Source organism: Phascolarctos cinereus, unplaced genomic scaffold (assembly GCF_003287225.1).
Source record: "Phascolarctos cinereus isolate Bilbo 61053 unplaced genomic scaffold, phaCin_HiC Scaffold_2;HRSCAF=192, whole genome shotgun sequence".
NCBI lineage: Eukaryota > Metazoa > Chordata > Mammalia > Diprotodontia > Phascolarctidae > Phascolarctos > Phascolarctos cinereus.
Window position 1 is genome coordinate 89,977,071 of NW_027555625.1, and position 12,630 is coordinate 89,989,700.

Genomic DNA, 12,630 nt, shown 5'->3' on the forward strand with positions numbered 1-12,630 from the left:
GTTTCAAATTCAGACACTGAGAAAGCCAGCATTCTTTCCAATGTACCACACTGCCTCTATTTTAAATTGACATGATGCCATTAAAGACTACTCTGAAATCAAGCCACTCAAATCAGTTCCAAATCTGTCATATTATGGATAGATTACTTACTGTCTAATCCATAATTTCCCATCTTTTTCTCAAGAATAGTATGAGGATTTTGTCCAATGCATTACTCTAACAACTAGGGAAATGATATCTATGGCCTTTCCCTGATCTCCCAATTTAATAATCCTGTCAAAGAAATAAGGTTAATATGGAATGACCTGTTCTTCATAGATGTTAATAGATGTCTCTTTAATAATATATTCTAGAATTTTGCCCATTCTTTTTTTTTAAAGGGAGGTTTGCCCTTTATAGTCCCTATGGCAACACTCCAGTTTCCATGATCTTTCCTTTTTAAAAAATTTAATTGATATCTTTTTTCAAGAACTTCACATCCTTCCCTCTTTCTCATCCCTTTTAACACTAAAAGGGGGGAAAAAATTCAGTAAAACTAACTAAAACATCAACCAAATCTGGGAGTATTATGTCCTGTGACACACCCACAGTCCCTTCAAAGAAGGGAAAGAGACTCATATTTCTCATCTCTTCTTCAGGGACAATGATGATAAATACAATCTTTTTCTTCTTCTTCCCTTCACATTGTTTTAGTCATTATGTATATAATTTTCCTGGTTCTGCTTAATTCAGTTCATGTAACTCTTCCTATGCTTCCCTAAATTCTTCATATTAATAATTTCTTTTAATATAATAACATTCCAATACCTCACATAGCACAATTTCTTTAGTCACTGCCCAATCAATGGTTATCTACTTTGTTTACAGTTTTTGCTACTACAAAAAGCATTGCTCTCACAGCTTTGGTGTAGATGGGCCCTTTTTTCCTATCTTTGACCCTAGAGTCTATGGCCAGCTGTGAGACCGCTGGCTCAAAGGGACTGGATGCTTTAGTAACTCTCTCAGCGAAATGTTAAATTGCTTTCTGGAAGCACTGAACCAGCTCACAAGCTCCAGCAAAGCGCATTGTCTTTCCTCACTCCTTTCTCTGTAATCTTTCAAAGACAACAGACAGTGGCCCAGCAATCACATTTGCCATTTCTTTCAGTAACTGAGGATGTAGTTCATCTGGGCCGGGTGACCTGAAATCATCAAAGGCATCCAGAGGCTTTCTTGTTGTCTCTTTACTTCTCTTGGGTATCTACTCCCTAGAAGCCATATTTGTTCTTTTTTCAGTCCAAAGGTCATTCTTCTTGGCAGAGAAACAGAAAGAAAATAAGATTTGAGCAGCTCTGTTTTCTCTCCATTATCCTTGTCGGTTATTGTCCAAATCCATTCTTAAATAAAGTCTTATCCTGTCTTTGATTCTACTCTTTTCTCCAATATTGTTAACAAAACAAAACAAAACAAAGCAACCCTTCCTCTTGGTGTTATTTTTAGCTTTCCTCACCAATCTCAGTTCATTCTGAGTGTTAACACTGCTAACATAGGAGTCCTCACAGGACTATGTCTTGCTTTTGTGTTCATCTTATGTAACACTACCTAGCTCACTGACTTCTGTCTTTGGAAAAGCTACATTGCTTGATGAGCTCCTCATACATCTAAACTGGTCTCTTCCTCTTTTATTCCCTCATCAGAATTTCACCATGTGATTTTAAGCTTTCATTCTTGAGTAGCTTCTATCCTTCCTGGGTTAACTTTCCTTTTAGAACTGTAGTTCATGGATGAGATCTTCTGACCCTTACAAGATCTATTCTCTTCAAATCTAGGGTACAATATGCAATCTTCTTCTGTCTTGGAAACTTGAAAAGGAAATGGTTACTTTTCCCTGGGCTTCTGCTTCTTTCTATCAGATCTGGAATAGACTATCCCCTTATTGGTTCTTCTACCTTCTGAAGGAGTAGAGGTCCTTAGAAAAGGAGAGTAGAGGTCCTTAGAAAAGGAGTAGTTTTGCCCTTGAGTAGAAAAATTCAGACACGGCAGACTCTGGGGTCGCTCATCACTGTGCAATTCCTCTGGGGTCTTCCTGGCCTGAATCCCCATTCTGCTTGCCCTGATGACCTCAGTTAAAGAAATGGTTTATCTGCAGACACTTGCTGCAGGGAGCACCCACACATGTATATACACAAATAAGGTGAGGGAGACATGCACAGGAGGAAGGGAGCCCAAGCTTCCTGACTACCACCTTAATGGTATTAGCTTATTGCACTGAAATTGGCTAATCTAGGTAATACCCACAGAAAACAAACAAAAAAACACCCTTAATTAATTCCTGCATCCACCAGCACAGTATTGCCAGGTGCTGCTTCCTGAAGCACTTCTCTATGCACTGTGCTTCCCAGGTGTCATCATGGTGTAATGGTCCTCCTCTTCCCTGCTGTGCTTAAATCTGATGCCACCTGCTCTGGGAAGTCTTCCTTCATCTCTCTAGTTGTTAGCAGTCTTTCCTTCTCCAAATTACCATGTATTTACCTGCATACATGTTATAATTTCCAGTAGAAAACAAGCTCTTTGAGAATAACAATTCTTATTTTGGTTTTGGTTTTATAGCCCCAGCGTAGGGCACGGTGCCTTACACACAGTAGGTGCTTCATATCTAGACCCCTGTTACTGATCCTCATCTCCTCTTCCCTGGACTAGTGCGGCCTAACTAACCAGTCCCGCTGCCTCTAGTCGTTCACTCTCTCTTCACTTCATCCTACACTCTGCTATCGAATCAATCTTCCTGAAGTACAGCTTTGATCATGTAATTGTCTTGCTTTAAAACATTCAGTCACTCCCCAAGTTAAAACTTCTTATTCTGGCAATTAAGACTCCTTCCACAATCTGATCCCAAACTACCTTTTCAGCCTTATATCTTATTACTCCTATTTATGTATTCTAAGCTCCAGCCAAAAGAGACTCCTCACAGTCCCCTAAATTCCATTCACCATTCTTCATTCTTAGGTCACAGGTGCCAGGTCCTTCCCTCCCAGCTCTGATTGTTCAATTCTTAGCCAACCTCTAAGGCCTAGCTCAAATGCCACCTCTTCTGTGATGTCTTCCGAGTCTCTCTGGCCAAGGAAGTCTGCCCCAGTCAGCACTCCTCCTCCTCTTCTCTGAACTTTGTGCTTCATTTATTATGCTTTTACTTCCTACCCTCTATTATAATTCTATAGTTATCTTGCATATATGTCTTATTTTCCCATATTAGCCTGTAAGTTTCATGACAGCAGAGCCTATCTTATTATATTTTTATTCTACAGAATCTACCACTGTATGTGGTAGGCATGTGATAAATATTTGTTCAGTGAATATATGTTGCCCTTACCCTTTTGGACGCTGCCTTTAAGGAGAGAACATGTCTGCTAGTGGCTTACCAAAACTGAACACATTGGGAATGAAGTCCTCCACTTTTGGACACTTGCCAAGCTTAACAATTACACACATAGACTCTTCAGAATCTGAGGTTTTTATGCTGGCTGCCATGTACTCCTCCCCTGGAGAAATCCTGATACGTTCAACAAAGGCATTATATAATGAAAGCTCTTCCAAACGGAGTAAAACTTCACAATTATTAATACCTAGTACATAAAGAAAAATACAAATCATAGACCAGACACCAAACTATACATTTTATTTCAAAGAGGAATTTCATGTATTTGGATCTCAAGATAAATATCTGCTTCTAATAGCAAATATATTGCTCTTTCTCAGAAATGATGTGATTTATATTTAATCTGGGATGAGAATATGTAGTATTTAGGGATAAACTCATAAATTTATATTTGTATAATCACAAACAAAATAAACAAACTAATTTAAGAAAAAGCTCTGTTTGTCACCTATGCTTTGGCTAGAGTATATCCTTGTTAATACTGATATAACAAATTTAGATATTAAAAAAGATTGTAAAAAATACACACAAAATTAAGTTACTTTAAAAAGACAATAACGTTGAGTCCATCATGCCTATGTATCTACTCTATTTCTACCATTGTATATATTTCATTGATGAACATTTATATTTCTCAAGAAAGAATATCTGAAAAATGAAAGCATGTAAAAAAGAAAAAATAAGTTTACCATCTCCAAGTTTCACACGAAGTATACAACCATCTTCTTCATAGTAAATAAAATCACCAAATCTAATCTGAGAAGTGAAAGAAAAAGTGTTGCTATAAAAAGTGCAAAACTGATTCAATTCATAATTATGTCCCTTTATTGATCTCTGATAAAATGAGCTATTCAATATATCGGATGATACCGCAAATACTTCGATTTCATTAAAAAAATAGATCCACCAATGTAGAAATATATGAACATATACTAAATAAAGAATGAAATACCTGTCACATGTTTCTTCCTTTTCATGTTACTTCTGTATATTTATGGAATCAGTGAGCTTCATATACCAGTTTGTACTTTAAAATTACAAAGGACTTTTTTCCCCATAACCCTGTGTAGCTATTACTATCATCACCCCTGCTTTTTTTTTTTTAACCAATGAGGCTACCGAGACTTAGATACTTGCACAAGATCTAGGACAGCAGAGCATAGAGCTAAGACTCTAAGCTTCTTCTGACCTTAGGGTTTCTTCTACTACATTATGGTGAAAATTAGTACTGGAGACTCAATGAAATTCATTAAATTCAAATTTCATTTTATGTGAAACCTCAAATCTAGCAATACTGCATTATTTTATAATACAAGGAAAACTTCTAGTTGCGATGAACTTATATTAAAGAAGAAATTAATTTTCTAAATTCCCAGAAGCAGTTCTGTTACTCCTGCAGGGAGCTGTGCCTCTTTCAGTTTTATACTGGTTTACTCTGAGTTTCTGAGAGAACCTTTCATTCTCTCACCACTGCCTACCGAGGGAGTACTGGGATGGAGATAGTGATTGTTACAAGTCTCTAGACTGTACAGCACTGCTTGAGGGTATATGCCTGAAACATGATTATTTAAGATATAAGTTTAATTGAAAAATATTCAGGTGAGTAGCTGTACTTAACTGTGGCTACTTTAAGATGACAATGAAATAATTTAGTTTTAAGCTATATAGCCAGAATGTATTTTAAATGTGTTTCCCTTTGTACAATGCTTTTAAACAAAGCTGCCAAAGATGCTTTTGAGACAGGAACATCATAAAGCAGTTTAATGGCATGAAATAACATGGCTACACTGGTCTACTAGCACTACTTAAAAATCAGAGCTCAAGTTTAGACATTATAGTTAAACATGATAATTACTTCTTTTATAAAACGAACTCTAAAAAACAACTATTTTTACACTCAGAACCTTTCTGAGCTTAGTTCTGGTTTAAACTTTAACATTTTACAAAAATATCACATCATATTCATTTTAAGGGTTGCGATGACTATTCTTTGGCTCGAAACAACAAAACATTGACCTGCAAATGCAGCTGACTGCTTGCAGCACCAGGGATCTTTAGGTGCTGAACGTACATTTGCTTCTTGGCCTACAGTGCTGGAGGTTATTTTTTAAGGAGGGAAATAAATCATTTCCTACTGACCTCTAAGCTGTCCAAAGTGAGTAAGTATTTGTCATAGAATGCTTCTATTTTCTTCTTGAATCTTTCCATAGAATCCGAGTAATTTATTAAAAGGGATTTTGTGTTCTCTTGTTCAGTATTCAGAAGATCCTGTAATAAATATTTTACTAGAGCAGTCAAATTATTTTAAACTACTAAAATTGTCTACTTTCTAAAGAAAAATCCTTTGTTTCCTTTTCATGCAAGTTTTACAATGCCAGGAACACTTAATGAAGTAATAAGTAGTTTGAGAGTTCTTGAAAGGCTTTCTTAATTCCTCCCCCCGAGAAAATCCTCCTTCCACAGTTCCATGTTGATGCAGAAATCTCATTTTAAAATCCAAACAAAAAAGGATACACAGGACACTCAGCAACTAGAATACTGCTGTGCTCTTTAACATTAATAATTCCAAAGGACGAGGAGCGCAGAAGTGTAGCTAAGACCCGTACTCCGCTTGAGAGAGTGTGCAGAAGCACCATGGGCAACGTTTACAGGAGATTAAGCAGAAAAAGAAATCCCATGTATTTTACATATTTAACACTCAGTCAGGGGTGGGATAGTAGAGAGAAAGAGAGCTAGAGGCATCTATTGAGTTTTTACAAATACTGAAGTATGAAAAGGGAAGCGCTGCAGGGAGGGAGAGGAGGACACTTTATCTTTACTAATAAAAGCTCACCATCATTTTACTCACAATAAAACAGTTATCGCATAAGAAGTCTGCCCTACCCCACCTCCTCATCAGCAATAATTTGCTTCCCTTGTTGGGATAAGCAGCAGCCAAAGGCAGAACAGTTTATCTGTTCAAAAGGTGAATTACTGCCTTGCAAAATGGAGCATCCCTTTTATTTTCATTTTTGAAAAAAATGCATTCACCATATGTAAGGAAAAATCAATGAAATAATGGAAGAATTAAAGAAAATTAGCAGAGACACAAATGAAAGCTTAATAAGTGCCTACTGAATGAGAATCTGCCCATGAATGTTCTTAGTGGAGACAGGAAGACCTAATAAATAAAAAACTTGAATTGACCTCTAGAGCCACATAAATGGACATATATGTCACCAAGGTCCTAGATAGGAGGAAAAAAATCTCAACTGCCTGATGAATAATGTGCCTTACAGTTTAAGATTCTATTAAAACTGTCCAGGAATGAGTGCCCGTAAGTAGAGGAAACCAATCCAGTCAAGCTTTCTAAACATGGATCTTTGTCAAAGACAATAGTCACGATTACAAGTGCCAAAGGAGTCATCCATCCTTCAATAATTAACTCATCAAGCAACAAATCTTCATTGAATGACTGGTGCGCCCACGATATTTTACTAGGCATGGTACAAGAACACAAGCTAGAACTAGCTTCTGCTCATGACGAGTTTACAGCCTAAAAGCTACAAAGATGAGATACGACAACACACAAATATAAAAAACTCATACCTCTGGCCCACAATATCTTCTTTATATGTTACTCATTTTTTATTTTCCATTTTTGGTAGACATTCTAGATTTTGGTTGAACTCAATCTGATTCACATTAGGACCACAGGTGAGGTAGAAAGCTATAGAGCTAGATCCAGCATCTATACCTTTTACCTCTCTGATTCTGGCTTAAAGTATAAGATAAAGGGAAGAAATCAAGGCAAAATTATTTCCTAACCAAAATCAAATGAGATTTAAAGCTCTCTATAGTATTCTAACTTGCTGATTTATTTTAATTATATAAATAATTAAATAATTTTTATTAAGTGATCACTTACAAGGTCTGCCCAAAATACTGTAAACTTCAGTACAGCCCCATTTCCTAATCAATGAAACTGCCATCAGAATTTTATACAAGGCAGAATTTATTTTCGGAGGAAAAGAAAGTGAAACCATTTATTTTGACTTATGATACTTAAATAACCATCTATATTCACTAGACTACTTAAATAATAGCCTTAGATATAAATAAACAAAATATATAAATATATATTTATATATATATAACTGGAGGTTGACTAGAAACTTATGTTGCAATTGTAACATTAAACAGTGATGCAAAATGAAAAATAGACCTGCTGGTCACAAGAGGGGCCCTCCAAGTGACCTGATTTTGTTACCCATGAACCCAAATCTGATCCCGATGAGAACCCAGCACTGATCGCGAGGTTGTGTAGTTGGGACCATGATTTAAGTTATATTCGCCTGCCTAATTTTTCCCTATGGCATAACCAATTGAATAAAGCTGAATTCTTTTGATTCTCCTCCAGTCTCTGACTGCTCTTTATTCTTCTCTTGCCCTGTAAAGCTCTGTATCTCCTATCTTCTATCCTGGTCCACTTCAACTCTCTCACTATACTCTTTTCATTGGGCCTCTCTTCATTATACTCACATATTCTTCCATGGCTTCAGTCATCATCTCTACAGGCACCCCTCAATCTCTATTAGATGATAATGTCTATTAGATTTCTTAGATATTCCACCAACACCTCAAATTTAACAGGCTGAAGACTAAATTTTTATAACTCTCTCCCCAGAACCTACCCTTTCCCCTAACTTCTCTATTTCTGTTGACAGCACTATTACCCTCCAAGTCACCTACCTACACATATCCTGGGATTACAAGTTATCCCTTCCAAATCACGATTTTCCCCACTGAAGTTTTGATATATTGTGGGTCAGCATAAGAAATGAAATGGGAATTTTGTGGAAACTGCAGATGACACACAAAGATGACATAGAAAAAGTTTAGAAACTCAGAAATGCATAAAATATATGTATAGTATTGTATAATATAACCCATGACCAAATATTTAACTCAAATTTTACAATAAGGTACTGTAAACACCCCATAAAAGAAAAAAAAATTAAGGCTTCTTCTCTGGTACAAAGAGAGGGCCAAATTTTTCTATGCAGACTTTCCAGATTGCTAGGGTTCTACACCCCAAACCCTACTATGTGGAAGGGATAACTGTATCTTTGACTCATTTTCTATGATCACTCTTTCTCACTCTCATTTGCTGTATTTTAATCCATGTTATGCTCATTGAATGTGGGTGCCTTCCTTCTTCTCTTCCCACTCTCACCCCAAGACTGTCTTGGGCCTTCTCTTTTCACTCTGTACTATCTCAGCTGGTGATCTCATCAGCTCCTATGAGTTAAAACTATCATCTCTATGTAGATGGTTCTCAGATGTGTATATCCAGGCCTGGTATCTCTACTGAGCTCTTATTGGACATTGTGAGCTGGATATCCTGTAAGCATCGAACACTCAGCTTTTCCAAAACAGACCTCATTATCTTACCCCCCAACCCTCCACCCAACCCTCAATTTTCCTGTTGCTGAGGTGCTGTCACCTTCCCAGTAACCCAGGATCACAACCATGGTGACATTCTCAACTCACTACTCTCACTTCAAAAAATCTAATCCATCACCAAATCTTGCCATTTCAACTTTCACAACGTCTCTCCCATACATCCCCTTTCCTCCACTCACAGTCACCAACCTAATTCAGGTCCTCAACACTTCTTACCTGGCCTGCAAGAACTTTCTAATTGGTTTTCCTGTCTCTAGTTTCTCGCCTTTCCAATACTATCCTCCACTCAGCTGTCAATAATTTTCCTCAAGCCTAGATTTGCTTATATCCTCCCTCTCCTGTTCCCCATTCAGTAGATTTCAGTGACTCCCTGTTACCTCCAGGAACAAATATACTCTTTTTGGCATTTAAAGCTTTCCATAACCTAGCCCGTTCTTACTTTTCTTACTCTTCTTATACACTACAATCCAGCTTAATTAGCCTATTTGCTGTCCTTTACATAGGACACTATATGTCTCCTCTCTATGCCCTTGTACCGGCTGCACCCCCATGCCTGGAATGCTTTCTTTCCTCATCTATTTTTAGTTTTCCTTGGCTTTCATCAAGATTTAGCTCAAATCTCATATTTTGTAAAAGGCCCTCTCCTCCGAGATTACTACCTTCCATCTGCTCTGTGCATATCCTGTACGAACCTATTTGCACAATGTCCCTAACCATTAAAATATAAGCTCCTTGACAGCAGGGACTATTTTTGCCTTTCTTTTTATCCCCAGTACTCAGCACTGTTTGACCAATCGATTGTTGCCTCCTCTCCCTCTCTTCAGGTCCCAACTCAGATGCTATCTCTTCCTTCACTGACCCTTCCCTACCCAGGTATAAAAGTAAGCTCTCCACACCTGAGTTTGTCTTCCTTGCATTACGTAAGTCGGCTCAATTAGTAAAACAATTTCCAATTCTATCTGCACAATGCTTCTTAGGTCAGCCCTTTCCTCTCTGTCCTCCATCCTAGTTCAGTCTCTCATCTCTTCTTGCCTAGACTATTAGAATGGCCTTCTAACTGCTTCCATTCTATCCCCTCTCCAATTCATCCTTTAAATTACTGCCCAAGTAATCTTCCAGTAATCTAAAACTTTTAGTAGCTCCTCAATGTCTACTAAATTATAAAGGACTGATTCTGGGATTCAAGGCGCTCTATCCTATTGATATGAGGTATGGTCCAGACCAGGGAGGCGGAGCCTGAGGCCACATGGGGCCTTCTAGATCCTTAAGTGAGGCCACATTTTGAAAATTTGGATTCAGTTAAAAGGTGGCAGTTAAGGATCTAGAAGGCCACAGAATGACCTCAAGGCTGCAGGTCCCCCACCCCTGGTCTAGACAAACTGGGATCTTTGTCTCCATTCTTGACCCTTTCCTGTGTCTGTGGTTTTATTCTCATGCCACCCCTCATACCCAGAACAAGGCCTAACTCAGATGCCTGCTTCCCATACATTCTCAGATAAAAGTGATTTCTCTTGTGTGATAATTATTTGTACGTGTCTTCCCTCCATTATATTGTAATATCCTAAGAAAAAAAGTCTTTTGTCCTATCTTTCTTTGTAGCTATGGCATCTAGCACTGTCCCTTGCACCAAAAGGACACAAATTTATTGAGGTGAATTATTTTATTCTTTCTATTGACAGCTACTGTGTGCTTTTAAATCTGCAAGCTACATGATACTTTTATCATCACTGCTTTTTAGGATATGTTGATGACACTACCCCTCTAAATAGGTAAAAATCCAGTAGTACCTTAATAGTCTATTTAATATGATTAATATCCTGATAATTAATGATCCTGAATTATTTAATATTATTAATATCCTGATAAGTCAATTTGTTTCATGGCATTATACAAACCTTCCTATCTCTTATAGCTGAAGTGGTATAATATTCATTGGGTTGCAACATTTCAGGAGAGATTGGAATTTAGTGTAAAGCAATCTCAGACCTGTCAGAAGGTTTATATGTAGATCTAACAAGGGGCCTTCATAGTAAGGAGTGACTGCCTATGAAACAAACCTACAACATAAGGCTTTGAGGAGAACATTAGGGTGAGGCTGCAGTTTAATTCTTTTTTCCTGTTTTTCTCTCCCTTGTAAACACCAAACAAAAACATAGCTGGAGGCTCTTGTCGTATCTCAGGTCTTCAAAGCTTTGATTTTGTACATATTAAATTTTCTCTGGCAATTAATTCCTTGGTACTCCCCCATTCTAGTACTACACTATGTAAGAGTATATAATAATAAAACATAATATCTATAATAACTCAATAAATATTTACCAAATAACACTATCATTTCACATTTAAGGTTTACTACATTCCTTGCTCACAATCAAATAAGAATCCATATTTAAGTTTTACAAAGTTCTTTGCTCTAACACTTCTGTGAAGCAGGTAATGCAGGGATTACTAACTCCATTCTATCCATGACTAGAGAGCAGATTTCCTAACTCCAGGACTAGGGCTCTTTTCACTATATCTTGCTGCCTCTCCATGATTATACAAAGTCTTCCATATAAAACAGTGTGTAACTAACAAGACTAGAGACAGTAAAAGCAGTGTGTAGTACTACTAAAAAAAACTTTACAGCCTCTCCAATAAGTCCTCTTCATTTTTTTTTTTTCAGTTGAATTTTTGGGCAAGAGCTGTATTGCCACTTGTTAGGGATTCTTGGTCTGGTACTTTTGAGATCCTATCACTGAGAGACAGTGCTAGAACTCTGCCAATCCTTTATCTCTAAATTAGAATTTGTCTACAAATAGATTAGTATAAATAGTTCATACCGCATAGGAGAATCTCCAGCTTGTGATGTTTCTTCCTGACATCAATTTCTTGCATTTATTTTGCAAACTCTTAAAGCTGTGACATTTTCTCACATTTATCCAAGGGCAACAATCAATGAGGTGACGGTGATCACGAGGCTGCTTCTGTGTGCATTTTCCAAAGCAAGCAATACTAAACTTCAGAGTTTGGAGGAAGAATTTGGCTTTCTGATGCATGGTGTCAATGATGTTCTCTTCTTGTTCTGACTTTTGAATTCCTGGGACACGAATGCTTTTACAGTGAAATTCTAGTGAATTTTTGAAACACTGGAGATCAGCAGTTCTTAATCCACTTCCTAGAGTACCATGCCTCCGATGGGTAAAGAATAAGATACTGTACCATGAACAACTTTTGCTAACAGGTTCGGAGAGATCTAAAAATGTGTGTGTCAGTTTTGGAAAGTCAACAACTCCCTTCAGATACACACTTCTTTCTTGATGGATGCGTCTCTTCTGCAAAGTCAGTTCTCTCAGGCTGAGACCACATGGACACTATACCGGAACAGTTACATCCTACGAAAAAATTGAGAAGTTAACAAATGATCATATCTCTAAGATCTCATAATATCTGGGTCTTCCATTGGATAAACTACTTTGAATTCACATTTTACATATATTTGGTATACACAGAGAAGACAGCCAGAGAACAGGTCACATTTCAGTTTTCCCCCTCAATTTATCCTTCCCACAGCTACCAAAATAAATAATCCTCCTAAAGCACAGGTGTGACCACGTCACTCCCTAACCAACAACCTTCAGTGGCTCTGCATTGTATCTAGGACAAATACAAGCTCCTCAGCTTGGTGTCTATGAGCTCTACATTCTGGCATCAGCCTATTTCATATTATTCCCTTTCATATCCCTACATTCTAGTCAAACTGTATTTAACTAGACATTTCCCAAACTTC

The 12,630-nt window shown here is 37.4% G+C and overlaps 1 protein-coding gene across 4 annotated transcripts in view; it reads right to left on the reverse strand.

The window, feature by feature from the left end:
• Window positions 1-12,630, reverse strand: part of PREPL (prolyl endopeptidase like) — a 42,403-nt gene that overhangs the window by 27,541 nt on the left and 2,232 nt on the right. For 3 of the 4 annotated variants that reach the window (XM_021001237.2, XM_021001236.2, XM_021001239.2), the window contains exons 2-5: window positions 11,684-12,235; window positions 5,556-5,684; window positions 4,106-4,172; window positions 3,400-3,603 (exon numbers count right to left, since the gene is read on the reverse strand). In XM_021001237.2, coding sequence (XP_020856896.1) covers window positions 3,400-3,603; window positions 4,106-4,172; window positions 5,556-5,684; window positions 11,684-11,899 — 616 coding nt within the window. In that variant the 5' untranslated portion in view covers window positions 11,900-12,235. The remainder of the gene's footprint in view (window positions 1-3,399; window positions 3,604-4,105; window positions 4,173-5,555; window positions 5,685-11,683; window positions 12,236-12,630) is intronic. The other variant, XM_021001240.2, reaches the window with a different exon arrangement.